Source organism: Perognathus longimembris, chromosome 19 (genome assembly GCF_023159225.1).
Source record: "Perognathus longimembris pacificus isolate PPM17 chromosome 19, ASM2315922v1, whole genome shotgun sequence".
Classification (NCBI taxonomy): Eukaryota; Metazoa; Chordata; class Mammalia; order Rodentia; family Heteromyidae; genus Perognathus; species Perognathus longimembris.
The window spans coordinates 29661210-29684071 of record NC_063179.1 but is presented as its reverse complement, the minus strand read 5'-3'; the positions used below and the strand labels follow the sequence as shown (position 1 = coordinate 29684071).

At 38.1% G+C, this 22862-nt stretch overlaps 1 protein-coding gene across 1 annotated transcript in view; it reads right to left on the bottom strand.

Annotated features, from left to right (window-relative positions):
- Hcn1 (hyperpolarization activated cyclic nucleotide gated potassium channel 1) overlaps nucleotides 1–22862 on the bottom strand; it is a 336525-nt gene that overhangs the window by 17902 nt on the left and 295761 nt on the right. The window contains exon 6 of the mRNA XM_048368455.1: nucleotides 19885–20125. Within this exon, the coding sequence (XP_048224412.1) occupies nucleotides 19885–20125 (241 nt within the window). The remainder of the gene's footprint in view (nucleotides 1–19884; nucleotides 20126–22862) is intronic.

The following is a 22862-nucleotide window of genomic DNA, read 5'->3' as shown; positions in this document are numbered from 1 at the left end:
TAATCTCTATTATTATTAACACACATAACAAAAAATTATCTTGAGACATCATAATAAGCCTCTTTAAAATATAATAACCAATGTCTTCAACAATATGATTATTATCCATGAAATAGCTAATTCTATGAACTAGATTATGGTTACCTAGCCCAGATAAAAATGGCCTACTGCTAGTGCAATTACTCCCTCATTAACTCTTAAGTAGAAATTCTTTTATAGCTTTTATTGCATTTTCATCTGAAATTATGTTCTTTACTAATTTACTTTCTTGGTTATGGTCTGTCTCTTTCAAATAAAATATAAACTATATTGGGGCAGAATGATATTTTTCTTCTTCATTCCTTTTTGCATTGCCATCATCTTCTACAGTCATTAACACTTTAAATTACTCAACATAGGATTGCTGGATAAGTCATGAATAAATTGGTTAATGAATTAAGTAGTTCTGATGCATCAACATATCATGGACCTTACATCTAAGGCAATAGTATCTCAGGCTTCAAAAAGCTAAGGTGTTAAGAAGCATGGTTTGAAGCCAGCCCGGAAAACCAGTGAGACTCCTCAATTAGCCACTTAAAAAGCCCTAAGTGGAGCTGTGATTCAGTAGTAGAGAATTAACCTAGAGCAAAATAGCTCAGGGTAGATTCAAGACCTGAGCTCATGACCCAAGACACAGAAAAAACAATGACAAAAATCCAACATCCATCTACTACTACCTGCAAACATAGAAACAGTAATTTAAAAATTCTTTAAAGCCCATACGGACAGAATAAAGGATAATTGGACAAACTCACTTGTTATTGGACAAACTCACAAGTTATTATCTTGATTTTCCTTATTTTAGCACAGACATATTAAATAACTGAAATAACTGAACACATAGCTTTAAGCAATGTGACTATCAAAAGTGTATTTCTACAATGGTACACAGAAAAATGACTAATATTTTAACATACACTCATATATTTCTTCTCAGAAGCAGATTACTGGTCTAGAATATTAATTTGTCACAATATGAATGTGGAAAGCAGAGCTGAGTAATCAGTGTTTGGGTCAGATGACTGTCATGAATGTGAAGGTTGTTTTCTTTTTTCCTCATCATCTTTCTCCAAAGAATACATCGAACAACCATTTATATAAAATTTATATTATAGTTGGAAAATCAGGTATTCATGAGATAGATTAAGTAGATGGGAAAGTGAATGTAAGTTATATGCAGATACTATGCCATTGTATACCATTATATTTTGTTTCACTCTGTGTTCTGGCACCAATGTCTTTAAAGACAAGGAGGGAAGACCATGTACACATACAAAACCATCCACTCCTTACAGCTTGTCCTACAAAGTAAATACTATTATTGAGTACTACTGTACTCAAGCTAAACCTTTCAATATCCTTTAATCTCAAATAATCGAGTCCAACAGAACCAGCATTTGAGTCTCTGTCTTTGTGACATGATCCATATGTCACTGTGCTACTCTACTCTGACAGATACTGTATTGGGCTGATTAAAGTGGTACCCACAAAATAAGAAATTATTTTAATATACTTTCTTCTCTCAAAGACCATTTTTGAAAATCTTGTGATAATGGCATTCATATAAATTGATTTAAAGATGATTTCTTTTTAAAAAAGAAACTAAAAATATATTTAGTTGATAGCTAAGTAGGGACAAAATGATCCAGAGCATAGCTCCAAGCAGACTTAGCATTTGTGCACTGAAACACTTGTTTTAACAAGTCCAACTGGGTTTCCTAAATATGTCAACCCTTTCCTCTGGCTACTGCAGGATCTAGTTTATAGAATATATCAGAATGCAGCCTTCTTGCTGAGAAGAGTCGAATGCTGCTTTAATTTTCCAGCCAGAATCTGGTATTTCATCATGAGCCAGGCACATTAAATTGCTGTGTAAGTGGAAAGACCACAATGTCAGCCATATGGCAGTTTCTCTTTGCACAAGAGAGGACTGCAAATCAAACTGTTAAATCTGAAAACATCTGATGTCACAATGATCAATTTGAAGATATGGGCAGATTATTTTTTTTCTTCTGAGTATTATGCCTTCTTTCTAATGCTCTATAAAACCGATGGTGCATTTAAAGGGAAAAACCAATGAGTAAACTAACATTCTGGGTCATGCATATGTATATTATTCTCCAAATGAGATCTTCAAAATCATCCATGCCAAAATCACTTTTTCAGGTTCACATATAAGGTCTGCATTGAGCTGAAGAGAATCTCAGATTGTTAGAAATGGTTTTCAAAGGGCAAGAAGCAGAGATGGCTTCACATAATTTCTTCAATGCAAGCCTCAGTTTCTCACTTTCCATGTCTTACCCAACTTTTAATGGCCTCACAACTTTTTAGTTTCACAACTCACTCAGAAGCTACCTCATTCATCCTCTAAACATTTTTACATCACAATACCACTGCATGTCAGGTATATGAATGGTGTACATAAAATAGGGTCCTTGTTCTCATAAAACTCACATTCTAGAGAATCAGATGAAAACACACAAATAAGAAACACAACTGGAATAAGGAATCTTAAAAAAAGTTAATAATAATACAGTCCCTGGTAATCATAGCATGCATTGAGAACTTTGGATATCAACCTAAATCAAATATTGTGTGTTTACCTTAATGCTTACATCCTTCCACCAACCAGGATTCTCTTATCTAACCTACAAAATACACTGTTTCTTTAAACCCAGTCTCAACATGTAGTTTTCTATGAACATGGTCACAATTGTGTGTTCTCTCCCCACTGCTGTTGTGGCAAATATCTTATAAGTATGTCATTAGATTTACAAAAGAAAATCTTCCATTAAAAAAGGGCCACCCGCAGAGGCAGTCACAGAGCTCACTTCTTTCAAAAAACAATCACTTCTTTCTTTGCTGTGCAATAAGCCTTCCCTCCCCTTGACCACTCTCAAAATCCACAACATTTGATGCAGGTACAATTGGGGCAACATACACAGCGAATTTGAAGAAATGAGCAACACATCAAACATATCTTTCTAAAATGTTTTCTTCTGGGTTGAAAATGAAATTTCACATCTCCCAGTGCTATTTCCTTTTTCTCATTTTCACTTTTCTTATGTCATTATAGACTTCTTGTTAGAAAGCAAGTGGGAAGGAGGTTTATATTCTTGGGTATTCCTGAGGTCCTGCAGACTTACACACTTCTGGAATAATAAATTTCGTTTGGAATTTTATTGCACTTAAATTCTTTATTTTACTGAATCTTTTTAGCTTTCTTCTTCTTTTTTAAAATTTAAGAGGTATCTGTAATTAGGATTGTGATTCATTTCCATGGTTCCTGAGAACAAAATCTCTGTTTGGCCTAAAAAAGTAGCCAGGACCAATTATAACCAGTTTGTGTTGTCTTCAGTTTTATCAATAAAAAGATAAAGTAGATCCACGTAAAGATATTCTACATAAGGATGGCAGAAAAATTGAGGTTTTTTTCTTTCCTAAAATAACTCACCCTCCACCAAAGTAAAAAAGTTGAAGTCTACAGCCACAGAAAAAATGGGAATTGTGATAAGTAAGATTCAGAAGGGTCCCATAAATCAGAAATGACCAAGGATGTACTCATTACCACTCACATTATGAATTTTTATACACATATCCATTGCTTACCATCATTTCTGTTACCTTTCACAACTCTTATTTCTCTCGTCTCAGGATATACACAAAATGCGTATTTAAGTACTTAAAGAGTTACAAAGTTAAGGATCAATATAATAACAATGGTACTGACAACTGCATAATTTTATTTGATAAGGTTCAGATCTGGTGATCAATATTAATATATCTCCCTTTTTGAGTAATCACACAAGATTATAATCGACAGTAAAAATCCAAGATGTAAAATGATATATTTAGAATGGTCTTCCCTTCCTGGAGAATAAAGAAGCACTTCCTAAATCTGTAACATCTATATTCCTCTCTGTAATACCTTCTTGTACTTTTATACTTCTTATATATTATAGTTCAATAAAATCAAGTAACTCAAGAGCATTGATCTCCATCTATATCCTAATCCCTTGGTAAGGTTGTGTCTATACAATATAAGAGAATGATGAAGGATCTCTGTATTTAACTGAAAGCAATAAGTAATTAACTCTAAAAATGTAGACTAGATGGAAGGGCTAATAAGCTCAAATACATTCTAACTATACTCATAACAGAATGTCTTGGTAGTAAATTCACTAAAGTCATAACACAAAATATGAGCAAAGCTAAAGTAAAAGTAAACAAAAATGCAGGTCTATGATTCTCAAGGACTCAGAAACAACTTTCCTCTATATTATTCTCTTTTTAATTAGATAGAATAAAGGAGATATGTACATAAATACAGAAGTGTTATTTGGTATGTTTTATCATTGGAAAATGATACTAATAATGTTTTATTTCCCTGTTTATTAATAGTTTTAATATGTAACCTAACAGAAATTGCAAGTTCAAAAAACTATCATCTTTCTCCTCTAAGTCACAATAGTAAATGAATGGTCACCCATGTTATGATAGTAAATAGTTTCAATAATTAAGAAGTATCATGACAACCTTTCTACTCTCTTGAAACAAACTCATGCAAGACTTGTTGTTGTAAGTATCCTATGTACCACCCCACCATGAGATTATTCGCATGTGTTAATTCATATATCCTCTGATTGGAGGACAAATAAATGTGTAGTTAATTAATAAGTGAATTATTTCACTGTGAAATGAATTATGATTTCAAATGTTATTTCTATAAGCATATGATCTACTTTAGTCATTGGCTAACTTGCTCAGTAATCTCTGGTTTCACTGAAGAAGTGTTGTGGTTATTAATGAATTAATAGTGTAAAAAGATTTAAACAGTCCGTGGAGAGCTTGGTAGTCCTGGGGATGAGCATAGGCTAGTTCAACCTGTGCCAGTTAGCCTGGGGCCAAGAGAGTGCCAGCCCCTGGCAGCAGCCTCTCACCCTTTGGGAAGTAGACACCAGTCTGGAACCGAGAAGGTGGCAGCCCAGGATTCGAGTGAGGGCAATTTCCCGCATCCCGTTTTGGAAACCCATCTTGCTGAGAACCATGCCTGTCCTAATCTAGACTGGATATTAAAGCATAATGGGATCCTGTGCCCTTCCTGTCAGAACTCAGATGAGATCTGAGCGATGGAATGCTGCTCCAAGCACCTCTGGAAAAAGATGCAAGCCCAGGATTTGGGGCAGAATAAGCTCCCCATTTTGACTAGCAGGAATCTGCTAACTCCAGACACAGAAACAGGCCAAGACACTACACTGCTGTGTGCCCCATAATGGGAACGTGCCACCAAGCCTAAACCTAGGCCAGAACACCAGACTGCCTACCACAGAGCCCCAACAACTGCATAGGACACATTATACCATCAGTACCATTCAGAGCTGGTAGCCAAATGTAAAGTTTGACAGAGATCCATCCAATGAGTCACATTCCACCACACTTCACCACAACCTGAACAAATTTTATAAGCCATGAACCCCAATGTGTACATCACAATGAAAAACTACAAAATTCATGAAAAATCAAGACACCAAACCAAATCCAAAAGGCAACAACAATCCAAGAAGGAACCTAATGAAAGTGCAGGAGAAGAGATGGAGGACAAAAGAACCATCAAAGAAATGATGAGGGAATTGGCAAATGAAATAAAAGGGATAACCAAAAGCAAATAGAAAAAGTGCAAAGAAAAAATAACAAAGAACATATAGGTTACTGAAAAAGATATGGAGAGAAACATGGAAACTCTACACATCTCATTAAAAGACAAAATTAACACCATGAGGACTGACAACAACTTGGTAGCATACAAGGTACAATTTCCTTTTTGCAAACCTCAGTTGAATGTGTAGGCAGTTGAATATGTGAAATGAAAAAGAGTATCAAGTGGTAGGGATAAAACAGAAATTAAAAAAAAAAAAAGGCATGGGCAAAACACTGAGAACATAAAGGGAAATCCAAGAATTGGCAGATTCAGCCGAAAGATCAAATTTATGCATAGTGAGGCTCAATGCATAGAATTCAAAAATAAATAAAGGCATTGAAAATCTATTCAATAAAATAATAACAGAAAACCTCCTAACCGCAAAAGAGAAAATCCCAAGCACTTGAGTAAAGAATACAGAACTCCCAGTAGAAAGGATCCAAAGAGTAAAAACACTGGAATCAGATAATGAGGAATTAATTTTAAATGCAACAACATCTTAAAAGGAGCTATATTACAACAGAAAGAAGATCAGAATCACTGCTGACTTCTACACATGAACTCTCAATGCATGGAGAGCCTGGAATATTATATAGTTGTATAATTCAATTCCCGAAGAATGACAAATGCTAAGCCAAACTGATGTAAACACTGAAGCTATCATTTACCACTGACCATGAAACTACAATCTTCCACAACAAACAATCATTGCATTAAAATGCAACATCCTGGGTTAGATCCCCAGTACCAAAAAGGAAAAGACCAAAAAATACAGTTAAACAAACAAACAAAAAACAAAAAAGCAATCATTGCATGAACACTAAACCAGAACTACAAAGAATACTAAAGGGAAGCATACAATATGAAGAAAACAAAGGAAACACATTAGAAAAAAATCACTTGAAGACAATTCTAGGAAGTATAGAAAAGGGAAAGAAGCAAAACACATGCATTCAAGAAAATGGCAGGCAACATGCCACATGTCCATAATAACTCATTTACCAATTAAAAGAAGTAGAGTTGCAAATTGAATCAGAACACAAGATCCATCCATTTGGTGTCACCAAGAGACCCATTTCATAGTCAAAGATAAATATTAATTCCAAGTGAAGTGATGGAAAATGATCTTTCATGCAAAAGTATTCTGCAAGAGGTGGGAATAGCCATATTCACATCTGATAAAATATACTTTTCATTAAAATCAGAACGAAGATACAAGGAAGGTCATTGCATACTAATAAAGGGAATGACCCATGAAGAGGAAATCACAATATTCAATATTTATGTACCATACAATGGATTACCTGACTTACAGAACATAATAGATCCCAGCACATTGTGGGTGATTTTAATACTCCAAACTCACCATAGGACAGGTTAACCAAACAAAAGATAATCAAAGAGGCTATTGTTCCCTACTTTATATCTTTGTCTCCCTTGTCAAATATCAGATAACTGTATTTGTATATTTGTATGCACTAATCTATTCCATTGATCTTTGGGTCTATTTTGTGCTAATACCAAGCTGTTTGCCTTATTATGGCTCTGTAGTAGAGTTTAAAGTCTGGTATTGTGATACCACATGCATTGCTATTCTGCCCAGAATTGCTTTGGCTATTCTAGATCTTTTGTTATTCCATATGAATTTGTGGATTGCTTTCTCTATCTCAGTAAAGCATGCCATTGGAATTGAACAACATTATGAATTCAAACAACAACAAATGCTGACAGGAATGTGAAAAAAGCAAACAACAGGAATCCTATTGCACTGTTGGTGGGAATGTAAACTAGTACAATCACTAGAAAGCAGTCTGGAGGTTCATCAAAAGCTAAATATAGCCTTTCTCTCCAACCCAGCCATACCATTCCTGGATGTCTATCCTGAGCCTCATAAGTCAGAGTATGATAAGGACACATGCCTATCCATTACATTGCTGAACGATTTACAAAAGCCAAGATATGGAAACAGCCCAGATGCCCCACAACAGATGACTGAGTCCAAAAAGTGGTACCTCTATACAATGGGATTTTATACACCCATTAGGAAGAATAAAATAATGTCATTTTCAGGGAAATAGATGGAAATAGATGGAACTAGAACAAATCCTGTTAAGTGAGGCAAGCCAAGCTCAGAGAGACATCACATGCTCTCTCGGTAATGTGGAAATTATATTTAAAATGCACTGGGATATGATAAATTAGATAAGATTCTAGATATTCAAATACAGTAAGACCCAAAGAGGACGCTCTTAGAGAATCATGAAGGCAAAATGCTTAAGTTCCTCTTCACATTTATATAAAATATGTATACTGGGGCTGGGGATATGGCCTAGTGGCAAGAGTGCTTGCCTCCTATACATGAGGTCCTGGGTTCAATTCCCCAGCACCACATATAAAGAAAATGGCCAGAGGGGGCGCTGTGGCTCAAGTGGCAGAGTGCTATGCTAGCCTTGAGCAAAAAGAAGCCAGGGACAGTGCTCAGGCCCTGAGTCCAAGCCCCAGGACTGCCCCCCCCCCCAAAAAAAATGTGTATACTGAAATGAACTCCAAGATATGGAAACTAGAGACTTCATTTCTTTCTTTTTCAGTTTTTGATGATTCTGTCTTCTTTACCTTATGTATAGTGTATTCAAGAGTACATTTTCAGAAGGTTTGGGGATGGTACAGAACTCAAGGGAAAAAGAGTGAAAAAGTACACCAGTGGAGCTCACTGGACATTGCCGATAGTGAACTATAATATAGAGATGGGAGGGAGGGACTGGAGAGAATGAGGGAACAGAAGACACTGTGTGAAAGGAACTGTACTGATTACTAGACTCATGTAATTGTAATACATCTGTATATCATCTCTATGAAAATAAATTAATAAAATGAAAATATTGTTAGCAATTTTAGCTTGATAAGGATATTTATGATACCTTACAAAATAGGTGATATACAGTGCCAGTTAAAATGACTCAACTTTTCTACCTAATTTTCTTTTAGTTCACATATTCTAACTTTTCTCACAAAGTAAATAAAGCTATAGTAAGATTACATGGATAATAGATAAGTTAAAAGAGAATGCTTACAATGAACAAATTCAACTTACCACTAGGCAAGACAAGTGTGTGTGTGTGTGTGTAAAATGACTTTCACAATGCTATGTAAATGGAAAGAATCCTCATTTCCTCTCATGGTGTAGAATAAGACCATTGATAACTTACACACAATGTACTTATGAATATAAGAACAGGGCTGATGATTGATTGTCCTGAGCACTGTTATCATCAATGTCTGAGATCCTTCATCTTTAGTCTACATATAAGGGATTAGATAATGAATAGGATCTATCTGAATTCTAAATTTACAGACATGTTTATGAGTAATTTCATTTTTGAAAACAATGTACGCTTTTTTATTTTATTGATTATATATCTGTAAATTTGGTGCTGAAAACTGATAAACTTACATGTTTTAGTTCCTTGTGTGTATCTGCTGGACCTGTGGCTTGAACTTAGGTCCTGGGAACTAGCTGTCCCCAAGCTTCTGTGCTCAAGGCTAGTGCTCCACTACTTGAGGCACAGATCCACTTCTGACTTTTTCTGCTCGAGCTGACTTCCAACTAATCCTCGGATCTCAATCTCCTAAGTAGCTAGGGTCACAGGCATGAGCAACTGGCACCTGGCTATTTTTACTTGAAGTAAAAATAAAACATAAATTTGGTACATATTCACAGGACTCTCTTTAATGTTTTGATGCATGTGTATATTGTATATTGTTTAAATCAGATTAAACATATCTTCCTACATATTCATTTTTTATATAAGGTCCATTCTACATACCTGGCATTCATTTTTGGAAAATTTAGTTTTTATGAATCCTGAACTGCTATTTCATGTGTGGGAATGGGTGTTGGTGTTTATTCACACATTTTTTTTGTGTGTGGAAAATCAGTTGCTTAGAATTTGAAGGTGGTCATTAGGTTGAAAAAGTATTTGAGAATATTTTATCAATCCTTACTTTCAAACCTTCCCACCACATACACACACACACACATACACACACACACGCACACACACAATTGCTATAGAGCTATAGAATCACTAGTAACCTTGAATGAGTAGAATATACAAATTAAAAATTAGATTCTCAAGTGTTAGTTCATTTGATATGAGCAATGAATCAATAATTCTGAGATAATGTTTTTGTGTTTGTGTGTCTATCTTTAGTCGTTTTTGCTTATGTCAATATTTAATATATAGCATAGATGATGTAAAAACGTTTTAGAGATGCTGAATTATTTAATCCTCTAAGCAAATGTAATGAAGTCGGAATTCATATTAGCCCAAGTTTGTAAATATAGAGACAGTGCCTTATAAAAGTTCCATGATTTTCTCCAGGCCCAATAACATCTCCAGGTCTTCTAGTAGTATCCTCCTGCTTCTCACATTTCCAGAAGCTTTACAGCATAGGCCCTGACAATTTCTTACTTTTCATTATTTATGAGAAAATAGCTACAATTCTTTCCCACAAGAACATGAATCATCACAATATTACCTGCTGCCATTTCATTTCAAAATGTTATGTGGTTGGCTTAGAAAATCCTCAACAGTGCTACAAATACAGCCATTTTTAAAAAATATTGGGACTTTAGAATAGGGAAGGCATCATTTTAGATGCCCAGAAAGTGAATAAAATAAAACAAAGCAAATATGCCTTCCCCTCAGAGCTTCATTCCAACAGAATTGTATGCTGTTAGTGGTTGTAGAGAGTGTCTGTCTTAGTAATCTCATTTTACAGATGATGGCCTTGAGCCCTTGGACCTAAAACAAATTGCCTGGAGACTGGCAGTCCCATCCTTTCTGAAGCTATAGGACTAGACTCTGGGTCTGTGGACACTGAGCACACTGCCACATCATGCTGCTTTCTAATCATTTTTATCCTAAAAATAGGATTTTGATAATTTAATTTGCAATTACTAAATATGTTTAGGCTTCTCAGAGATAACCAGTTAAATGACACACAATGAAAAGTTCCGTAAGAGCAACCACTGGTACAAATTGCAAGGTGTGAGTTATTTGGATCTTCAGATTTGAAGTGAGGTCTAAATTTAAGAGGAAGTGAAACCTGGCTTATCATAATAAAGCCATTTGCTATGGGCACAGGTGGAATGCCACATGGAACAAGAACAAGCTACAGACAGAGTTGAAATAAGGACACAGAAAGAAATTAGCCATCTGTCCACCAGCAATGATGCACATACACTAACCCAAGGACATCACTGTCATCCAAATCCCACATTCCTGAGATTAGTGCTTTTTACTCTTAAGACATTCATGAAGTTGCCTGGGTCACTTATCAAATATGACCCTGGGAATGTGTTAAATAGCACAACAATGCTAAAAAGCCCAGTATCTTATGGATTTATGTCTACAAACTACTCCTTAGAATACAACTGCTACTTTGAGAAAGTCAAAGAATTTTTTAACTGTTTCCAGATGTACACTTAATGGTAACACTGACTTCTGGAATGATAATGGCTAATGTAGAATTTTTATGGGGAAAAAAGGGTTTTTGGTTTTTTTTTTTTCTGGTCAGTTATGAGATTAAGGGCCATGGCACTGTCCCTGAGCTCTTTTGTTCAAGATTAGTGGTCTACCACACATTGAGCCATAGCTCCTCTTTCAGTTTTCTGGTGGTTAACTGGAAATAAGAGTCTTATGGAGACTTTCCTGCCTGGGCTGGCTTTGACTCAAGATCCTCAGATCTCAGCTTCCTGAGTAGCTAGGATTACAGGCATGAGCTACCAGTGCTAGGAGGGCCTTTTCTAATAAGTAAAACTTGGAACTTCAGTTCTTGCGGGTAGTTGCTCTCCTTGCATGCTTTGAAGAAGTTGTGGCTTTCTTATAGAACTACTTCTCCAGAGTGTTTGTTTCTCCCACACTCCATAAATACAATGCCAAAACATACTAATAGTTCACACAGATTTACCCAAAGAATCTGAAATACTTTACTAATGTTAGTAAATTATTCACCCCAAACTGTGACAGATGAGGAAAAAATTTGCCCAAATAGAACAAAACCTTTGTCAGCAAAGTTGTACTAAGGCTCTGAAATCCACATGTGATACTGCAGAGCAAAAACAGAAATAAACGAGGAAGGAATCAAATGTAGACTAGCTACTGTATTTAGCAATGTCACAGTCAATCCATGGTACTCTAACAAGTTACCACAAAAAGGATGACGTATGTACAACTGAAATAGCATTCTCCCAGGAGGCTGCAAGTGTGCCATTATGGCCAGCTTCTGGTTTTGGCCCTCTTACAGATTGCAGACTGCCCATTTTTCTGCATGATAACTTTATGGAAAAAGAGATAGCTTGCCCTCTAGCCTTGACACGTAAGAGCACTAATCACATTTGTTGGGCATCAGCTTGGCATTGAGGGGGCGGTCCTGAAAGGCCGCCTCTCCAGCCCTGGGGCTGCGTGGCTGTTAGCCACTCCTACCCCCCTCCTGGGTCCGGAACCAGAAAGGGTAGCTAACCAGCCCCACCTCCAGTCTCGGAGCACATGTATGTCAAAATGACGCCGGGCGGAACCCAAGGAGCGGTCCTGTGGGCTGTGATCTCCACCTCTGGGGGAAGTGCCGAGACATCACAGTGATGGACAGCCCAGGTCAGCCTGTCACTAGTGTCTACCTAGCCACTCCAGATCCTCCCCTTCCTGCAGCCATTACTGTCATATAAATCCCTCCCCTGATTAAACTGGCGGAATTCCAAGAAGCTTTCCCCGAGAACACCCACATGTCCTGTGTCATCATTTAAGCGAAAGAGGGGGGAGGGCATCTTTGCGTCTACACACAGTCCAAGGCTTTCACGTGGGGCCACACTCCAGCTGTTCCACCCATGGGATAGGGTGGAACACACGTGAGGGTGAAAGGGTCCCACAGTTGGCGCCCATAGTGTGGGGCAAAGAGCCCACGGGAAACATAGATTTTAGAGCTACCGGGAAGCCTTTGGATCGTGGATCGTATTTTCCGGGTGTGTAGTCCCCCCATTGGTAGGGAAGATGGGGCAGAGCCAAAGTAGATGGAGCAACTCGCGTTTTAAGATTCTGAGGTTCATGCTCCAAAATACTGGATTGGACTTTTGGGACACTCAGGTCAAAAGAGCCTGGAAAACTTCAGAACATGCTGCTGGCCTTTTTAAACTGGCCGCTAGGGAGAGGAGCAGGCTTCCCGCTGCCCAGGGGGATGAGCTTGCGTGCAGGTCCGGGACGGGACCCCCGGCATCCGGGCCAGGATCCCTGGGTCCCGACTTGCGAGAGGTGGTCCTGGGACGTGAGGCGTTGGAGGCGATGGCGGCATGTGCGCTGGGCTGCCGGTGCGGTGCAGATGCCACATGGGTCCCTGTGGTTGGGCCTGGCCGGGGGGCCGTGAGGGTGCTTGGGGCAAGGCAGTGGCAGTGGCAATGGTGATGGCGATGCACGGACCGGCGGGAGCACATGCTACAGGGTTTGTGTGTCTGAGCCTGGGGGGGTGGCTGCCCGGCGGCGCTCGGGTCGGCTGTGACCCAGCGGCGTGGGCCATTTTTTGGGCTGGCCTGCCCCTGCTCCCTCCCCCCACTTCTGAGGCCTGGGATACCTGACATCTGTTGTTGGCTAATCTGCTTTGAAAGAGACAAAAAAAAAAAAAAGAAGCTTTAGGTTTTTGTTATTGATGTTTGATAAGTTTGGGGATTCACTTGAATTTGGAGTTTTTGGTGAACTAAGGAAAGAGAGATGTCTTGCTGTGAGCCTGAATCTGTGAAAATTTTTGCTTCCTAGGAAAATTTTCATTTTTAACTGACCACGTGGTTCTAAAATATGGGCAAAATAATATCATTTTGCCACTGGAATTCCAGTAGACTTACATGGCCAATTCAGATATTTTTTCAAAGGGCACCCAAAGTTTGTGCACAGCCGTTTGTCTGCATGTATGTGTCTGTCTGTCTTATCTGTTTGTGGGTAAAATATGTAAAATCTAGCATCATGGTTTAAAAGTTACTCACCTTTTTAACCACTACATTAACTTGCTTAAGTTCTGTGTTAAACTTTCCCTTGCAGCCTGCAGGTGGGGTTACAGCAAGAAAAAACCCCAGGTTTTAAACCCAAACGGATTGTTTGGGGTGCAAGTAAATGTGTCTAAGAAAACCTCCAAAAACAAAAAGGTTCTAATATATAGCATATGATATAAGTACAACGATGTAAAACCAGTGTGTTATTCTTAATGTTATTCTCTATGCTAAAAGTCAAGTGAACATCTGTTCATGACAATTCTTTGGTGTAGACTAAGATTTTGCTTTTCCATTTTTCTCTCCTGTGCTCTCATAAACTCTTTAAGATCGGGGGATCAGAGTCTAAATGTGACTATTAACCTAAATTTTCCTGACCCAAAATTAACATTTTGCTTCATAAGATGCGGGTCAACATGTGTGCTAGCTGTGTGGACTGTGGCAGGAAGCCTCCACAGTCTGTTCCCAAACTGCTTGGTTTCACTACTAACGATTCCTTAGTCTCTCTCTCTCTTGCATAGGAAATTGTTCACACAATCTAGGAGTCTTGTAAGGATTTTTTACCTTGCCCCAAGAATAGAGCTGGGTTCATAATAGTCCTATCATAACAGTTACTCCAGGTTAAAAAAACATCATAGTTATGTTGGTGGCCATAGAATTGCCTTGGGAGTTTGTGACTAGAAAAATCTTTTTAAAGTTGTCACCCTGCTTAAACCAGAAGGACATCAGCCTACAAAAGCCAGAGTACTCAGAACAGGCAACCAGGAAATACTGGGGAATTTCAAATGTCTTTAAACAGTCTGTGTAGAATCTTGCAGGCAACCCAGCAGGAGGTGACAATCTATCCGGAGGATTCCGAGAGATGCTACTACAGCTTTGCCCAGATCCAACTCATATCTCCTGTGTGCCCCCACCGCACATGGCTAAGGAAGCCTGCTGATCCAGGATGGAAGGCACAGCCACTGCTAAAGCTGAGAACTTACATTGTCCGGACCCTTTGCCCTTCTAATTGTTATTCATTTGTGGTCTCTTCCATCTGCTGGTAAGATCAAATGGTATGATTTAAATTGATGGCAAGTAGATCTCAGTCAGTCTGCTGTTCTCTAAGTGTTATGACAGAACTCTGACAAGTAGTTGTTGCTCAGTTCTCAACAAGTTACAGATGGGGCTATATTCCTATTGCTTTCCTTGTTGCTTTAATTGGAAACAAAAAGGGCTTTTATGGCTAGAAATCCTCAGATTGCAGTTCGAAGCCAGCCTGGGCAGAAAATCTCTCTAAAACTCCATCTCCCAATTAACCGGCAAAGAGCCAGGCTGGAAGCTTGGCTCAAGAGAACCAGAGAAATGCTGAAAGCTGCACCGTGGCTCAAGTGGTAGAGTGCTAGCCTCGAGCAGAAGTGCTCAGGGACAGTGCCCCGGCCCTGAGTTCAAAGCCCATAAATGCCAATGGCGGCGAGCCATACCAGCAACAATCACCTGGACCCATGGGACTCAGCCAGTCCAGGGAACAAGGATATGGAGACGAATAAGAGGAGAATGATGTTACATCCTAAACCGAGTCACCTTGTCTCACCCTTTCAAAAATAATCAGAGCGGGACATCAGGAGGAATAGTTGTACCCACCTAATGCCCATACCTATCCATCTTCCTTTTCCTGCTAGTTGTATATATGTATATATATTTATTTTAGCCTCTGATTGTTAACTAGCACTGTGAACTTGTCAGCCTTTTGCCTGACCTTTTCAAAAGTCTCTTTTTTTTAATGCCAGTCCTAGACCTTGGACTCAGGGCCTGAGCACTGTCCCTGGCTTCTCTTTGCTCAAGGCTAGCTCTCTGAAACTTTAGCTACAGCGCCACTTCTGGCCGTTTTCTATATATGTGGTGCTGGGGAATTGAACCCAGGTCTTCATGTATACAAAGCAAGCACTTTTGCCACTAGGCCATATACCCAGCCCCAAAAGTCTCTTTTAACAGGATAACATTCCTCACTGAGGTCACCACCTGGGAAATTGCAGTTCAAGGCCATCATCTTTCTACACTGCTGTGCCCAGTGCAGACCTGGACCCTGGAGGCCCCAGCCCTAGGGACTTCCTGATGTACCCAAGCTACACGAGCTGGCCAGAGGAGACTACGACACCCTCTGGCCCTGATAACCATTCTCGTGGAAATGATGAGGGCTTTCACCAACCAAACTGGATGGTACCAGGCCATATGACAAATCAGGGACTACTTCGCCCCCTTTCAGCAGGAAGTAGTTCCAGAAGAGACAACCTCTGCCCATACTCCCAGCCTGGTGCCCTCCTCTATTAATAAAAAACAAAAGGGGGAGATGTGGGGCACACCCGATCAGATGCCTTGCATACGAGGCAGTTCTGAGGGCCCTGACGTAGATATGAGCTGCTTAAGGTCCCGTGATGTCACCCCTGATGGACAGCTCAGGCATCAAATCACAGCCCCTACCTAGGTGCACATATCCCTCCCCTTCTGCCTCCCTCCAACCTGTGCCCTCCTCTGCATTAATTAAAACAAAAAGGGGGGAGAACAGCCCCCATGACTAGTTAAGGACAGCTATGCTTACATTAAATATCTTAAATTTAAACAAAAACCCATGACCAGTTCAGGACAGCTATGCTTACATTAAATATCTTAAATTTACACACGTGCACACATACACACACACACACACACACACACACACACACAAAAGAAATTTTAAATCTCCCCAAATCAATGCAGGAAGGAGCCTTGCATGAGCCTTCCCTGATTGGGAAACTAAGCCCAGAGCATTCGCTCTGGAGAAATATCTTCTCCTTGTTCTCTCTAGGAAAACAGAGACCATGGTGGATTTCTTCCTGCTCTTCCATGGAAATACGGGAAGCCTGCCTGTGTACATCAGCAGTGGACCAGTGCTGGCCCTGCTTGTTTCCTGGACTCCATCTTGGCGTCTATGTGGTGCAATGTTTTGCTGTGGCTATATTGCCTGCAGCTTTGAACAAGAATTGGAGAGGACTATTACACTGTCGTTTCCCTTTTGTCTCTCCCCTGCTGCTAAACTTAGGGATTCCAGTTGGAGGGAAATAGGAGTTGAGGTTTTTGACACCTTGTCTCAATGTTTATGATAGAATATTTACAAGATAGGCGTAAGGGTTTAGCACCTTGCTCTAATGTTTATGATGTGTTTACTAACCACATGCTTTAAGTTACCAGTGCCTTGGCTGCTGTGGACCACCAGAGTCACCAGAGCTTGAACCTGCTTCTACCTCACCACCAGAGGAGGGGAATGCTGTCTGCATTATCTTGAGTGGCACAAAAACGGGCTAAGAACTCCACTTTCTCTGGACTGAGCCAAATGGGTGGCCCCTTCACTTACCCCCCTGTGGAAGAGGCCCCACATATACCTTATGTCCACATTTGCCTCATGCCTACACATGCCTTATGCTTACAGCACCTGCTGCTATTTTTAAAAAACAGAAGGGGGAGATGTTGAGCATTGGCTTGGCATTAAGGGGGCGGTCCTGAGAGGCCGCCTCTCCTCCAGCCCTGGGGCTGTGTGGCTGTTAGCCACTCCTACCCCGCCTCCTGGGTCCGGAACCAGAAAGGGTAGCTAACCAGCCCCACCTCCAGTCTCGGAGCACATGTATGTCAAAATGGCACCAGGTGGAACCCAAGGAGCGGTCCTGTGGGCTGTGATCTCCACCTCTGGGGGAAGTGCCGAGACATCACAGTGATGGACAGCCCAGGTCAGCCTGTCACTAGTGACTACCTAGCCACTCCAGATCCTCCCCTTCCTGCAGCCATTACTGTCATATAAATCCCTCCCCTGATTAAATTGGCGGAATTCCAAGAAGCTTTCCCCGAGAACACCCACATGTCCTGTGTCCTCATTTAAGCATAAGAGGGGGGAGGGGCGTCTTCGCGGCTACAAACAGTCCAAGGCTTTCACGTGGGACCGCACTCCAGCTCTTCCACCCGCGGGATGGGGCGGAATACGCGTGAGGGTGAAAGGGTCCCACAACATTCACAAGTGGTCCACACTTATGACTTAATTTCCTCCTAATGGCTACTCTTCTTAACTCAGTAATATGAGGATTACAGGTTCAACATATAAACGTAGGGGGAAAAACACATCTAAGACATAGCAAGCTCTAAAATAGGCATTACCAAAACATTAAACCTAGTTATTTCATCTATTTTATAATGTCTACTAATAACTTGTTTAAGTATCAAAAGTTAGAAAATGGTTTTACATTTGAAAGATGAAAGAAATATTCAAATATCAAACATTAAATAAGGTTTTGATAATTCTGAATAACTGGTTCATGGTAAGAAGTATATAGGCCAGTTTCAAAATTACATTTAATGCAACAAATATTTATTTAGCAAAAATGATATATCAATCACTATGCTAAGGATGAGGATTAAAACTGTATAAACACAAATACATACATTTAGCAGTTCAATAAACATAATTTCTTAAACATTTTTCTATTAGCCTATCTTAATTTTAGAAAAAGGTTGTACTGTGATATATGTATATAAATTATTTTCATCAAATTTGTCCCCTCTTTTATCCTTTCTTTTCCTCCATCATCCATTCATTTTAAGGCAACACTGAGTTGTGTTATTTTACTTTTAGAGCTGTTACTAAAGAAGCATGAACTGCTTTGGAGAAAATATAAACTCTATTATTTGATATAGGAAATAGACCCTTATATACATATATGTAAATATATGCGATCTTCACAATGGACTTACATAACACTTTGGCTGAATTCATATGAAAACAAAAATGTAATAGATGTATAGAGTATAGTAATAAAGCATAACAAATTATATTATTACATTAGTCATAATAATAATGTTGTAAACTTAGGCAAAAATATAGTCCCAATTTCTAGACTTTTTTACCTATGCAAAATGTAGTTGAGGAACACTAAAAACTTTAATTCCTTATGAAAAATGTATTTCAAATGAACAGTCATCAAGATGAGAATGATGGGCCCATACTATGAATAGTGAAAACTACAAATAACAGTCATGGAGTAGAGAGTTATGGTACATGAAAGAAATGTATTAATAACATTTAATTGGGTTAAAAAGATAAACACACAGTAGAAATATTCAAAAATAAGAAAAATAAAAATTTAAATTATCAATGGAATCTACAAATATATATGAGGTTGATTATATATAATATATTGAGTATATAATATATTGATATATGTGACATATAATATATAATATATATAATCACTCTTAATAGAATTGACAGGAAGTATAAGCCACAATATTTAAGAGGACAAAACTTGAATCAACAAAGAGAACAAGTAGTCTTATCAAACACAGTTTAGTGAGGTTTACCTCAGTTGAAGATATTCATAGTCTTCAACAAAGTACTTAAATGTCCAGGCAATGTTTGTACACGTGAACAAACATAAATGTCCATTTTGATATAACAAAACCAAGTTAACAAAATCCAAATCCTCCAACATTTTAGCAATGAAAGTTTCTACCAAAATAGAAGATTTATTTCTCCCTGTCACTTAGAGCTAGAGGTGATGCCACAAACAATTCTGCCCAGATAGATGTGAGTCATTATTATACTGGCACCTTTGGGACACATAACAGAAGAAAAACTGCCACCTGCTGCTTTCTTCTTGCTGTACCACCATCCTGTGAGCCATTTCAAAATGTACAAAGAAACCCTATCATGTAGCCAAGGACAAAAGAAAAAACTCATGACAGACCAATAAAATAAATGGAATCAAGCTCCCTGAAAACGACTGTGGAGACAGCCATGTAATTCTCTGAGGAGTTCTATGTGAGAAAGAAACATATTTTCCATGTGACCTAAGCTGTTATTGTTTAGTTCCTACCAAAGAGGTTGATACAATGCCCGACTGAGGCAGTTGTAAATACAAGTCTTGAACTTGTAACCCTGAAATGTGCAAAAATTATAGAAACACTTAATAGACTTCAAAAACAAGTTCATATAAAGCAATAACAGCAACAAAAATAATTCTGACATCTCCAAAATTCTAATAAAAAACATATAATTTAAGGAAGTTAGATTTTTATCTCAGAAAATTTAAGATTGCATTTTATATGTACCAACCTCCAAAGTAAGATCCGTCAGTCAGCTTCATTTCTTTACTGGATTTTGTAATGACACCAGCAACACCATGTTGAATGAAATACATTTTCTTCCCCACGGCTCCTTCTCGAATAATATAATCACCAGGCTGAAATACTTCAAATCTCAACTTGCTCAACATAGCAGTCACAAAATTAGGATCTGCATTAGCAAAAAGAGGCATTGTGGCCACCAGTTTTCGACAGTTGAAGTTGACTATCTCCTAAAGATGGAAAGAGTGAACAAATACAAAGAGAGATGATATATATCATATTTTTAACTTTGTAGTACAAAACTGCAATTAATTTTAGAATAAAATACATCAGTTCTAATGATCCACAAGTCAGAGATGTCAGAGATTGTGTTTTACTTTTCTGTTGAAATTCTGTATTCTTGGCATGTATTATATTATTAAATAGTCAATATGTATTAAACCTATAGTTTTATCTTCAAATAAATTTACATTTTTATTCTGTTTATAAAATTAGAACTTAAATCAGGAATTTACACCTTCCTTTTATCTGTTATTTACAAAAAAAAAAAAAAACAGAAAAACTGAAAGTCACATGCCTCCTTCATTTCTTGATATTGGACAATCTAGTTTACAAACTAGGTTTACAAACTAATCAAACTGAATTACAAAACAAGGACCCAACTGCCTCAATAAAGGCATTTTGATGCTGTTTTGTTAATGTCACTCACCTCTGAGCAAGTAAAATATAGTACAAAGAATGGTTATCAAAGGGCACATATCACTGGTGGCTTGCACTTATAATCACTCAGGACGCTGAGATCTGAGGATCACAGTTTGAAGCCAGACCAAGCAGGAAAGGCCATGAGATTCTTACCTCCAGTAAACTACTTAGAAAAAGCCACTCATGGCACTGTGGCTTAAGTGGTAGAGCACCATCTTTGAGCACAAAAGTCAGGGACAATGTGAAGGCTCTGAGTTCAAGCCCCAGGACTGGCAAAAAAGAAACAATAAGGAGACTAATCTACAATAATTTAAAATAAAAACAACACAACTACTTTTTCCAAAACTTCCTTGAAAAGAAATCATTAACTATTTATTTTTATACAAACACACATAATTGGTTCAAAGTTTGAGATTTTTATTTTTTATTTTTGGCCAGTCCTGGGCCTTGGACTCAGGGCCTGAGCACTGTCCCTGGCTTCTTCCCGCTCAAGGCTAGCACTCTGCCTCTTGAGCCATAGCGCCGCTTCTGGCCGTTTTCTGTATACGTGGTGCTGGGGAATCGAACCTAGGGCCTCGTGTATCCGAGGCAGGCACTCTTGCCACTAGGCTATATCCCCAGCCAAAGTTTGAGATGTTTTATGCCATTAGGATCACCAATAATGAGAAAGAAACAAAAACAAATTTCAGAGAGAAAATTTCTTCCTAAAAGAACATTTTCTTACAAAATTCACGTAGTGTCAATGTGATTTTTTTTTAATATTCTCAAGTTGCTGTCTAGTGATATGATGAATTTCAGATGTCAGGACTGAAAAGTTTCACTTTCTTCTTACATTTGAAATTCAATTCATATTAGGAAATTAATTTGAATGGGATTGATGTTTGTTAAACTTTTACTTTGTTAAAAGTGACTACAAACATTTGGTGTAAAGAAGGTATTCAGACAGAAATTACATATTACAGTACAATATTGTTATTGAAAATTGACTAATTTCTTAAAGGCTCATGATAATTATGCTTAGTGTCATGATTCAGAAATGGTTTTATAACTAAATATATGACAAGAATGTAGTTTCTGCAAGTCTTTACATATGGTGTCTCATAGTAAAATGAAGAAGGCCTGATGATTCACTTATTTCTTTGAGAAACTCTCAGGTAGATCAGGAATTGTACAGAGAGAGTATCCTGTTGCGTTGGTGCCAAGAGGGTGTTTTCTCTTGCTGTGTTTGCCAACTGTATTCTCAAATTCCTTGCTGGAGATGAAACACTGGGAAGCCAATTAAATAAGTCTAGATGCTTTGAGAAAAGAGGCACACTATTCCCTCTAATATTTCAAGATGGAAATGGTATTTGTTATCCATTATGTTTTATGTTGGAACTCAAGCTGTAATTTATGTGTATTTGTTGAGACGACGTATCTTAACTACTACATGAGATAGACATTTAACCAGATTTTTCTGCTGCTGTTTCCACCAGCAATAGTCTATTTAAGATTTCTAAGACATTCATACATGCACACACTTATGTAAAATTTTCTCTTCTCTATTATCCCTTTAGGATGCTTTCAACTACTGGGAAGGCAGCAGCCATATTAACAAGTGCATCATGACTTCATGTCAGTTTCCATCTATTACAAAAATTGCATATGAAAACAAGAAAATTACAACAAATAACTCATATTTTGCTACAAATGATGGCAAGAATGTGGGGTGAAAACGGAACTTTCATATACTATTGGTGGGATTGTAAATTACTGCAATCAATATAGATTTCACAAAAGACTAAAAACAGCTTCCTATATGAGTGTTTTATACCACTGATGTACATATATCTGAAGAGTGTAAATTAATATACCAGAAAGATATCTCTATTCATCACAGTACAATTCATAATATCCAAAATATGGATTCAGTCAAGATGCCCCATAGTAGGTATATGGATTAAAGATTAAAGAAAAATGAAATCATATTTTTTTGGAAAATGGTCAAAATTGGAGCACATCATATTAAGCAATATGTGCAAAAAAACAAAATATTCAATGTTTTCATTCATACTGTGGAAGCTAGAACTAAATGGCATACCTATTCATGTGCATATTGACATCTAGATGTATATATACACTTGTATATATATGTGTGGGTATATATGTGTATATGTGCAGACATAATTTAGATAAATAGATGATAGATAGATTGGTTGGTTGATTAATAAATAGAGAACATGAATCTAGCTAAAAGGAATACTTAGAGGATAAAGAGAAGAAGGA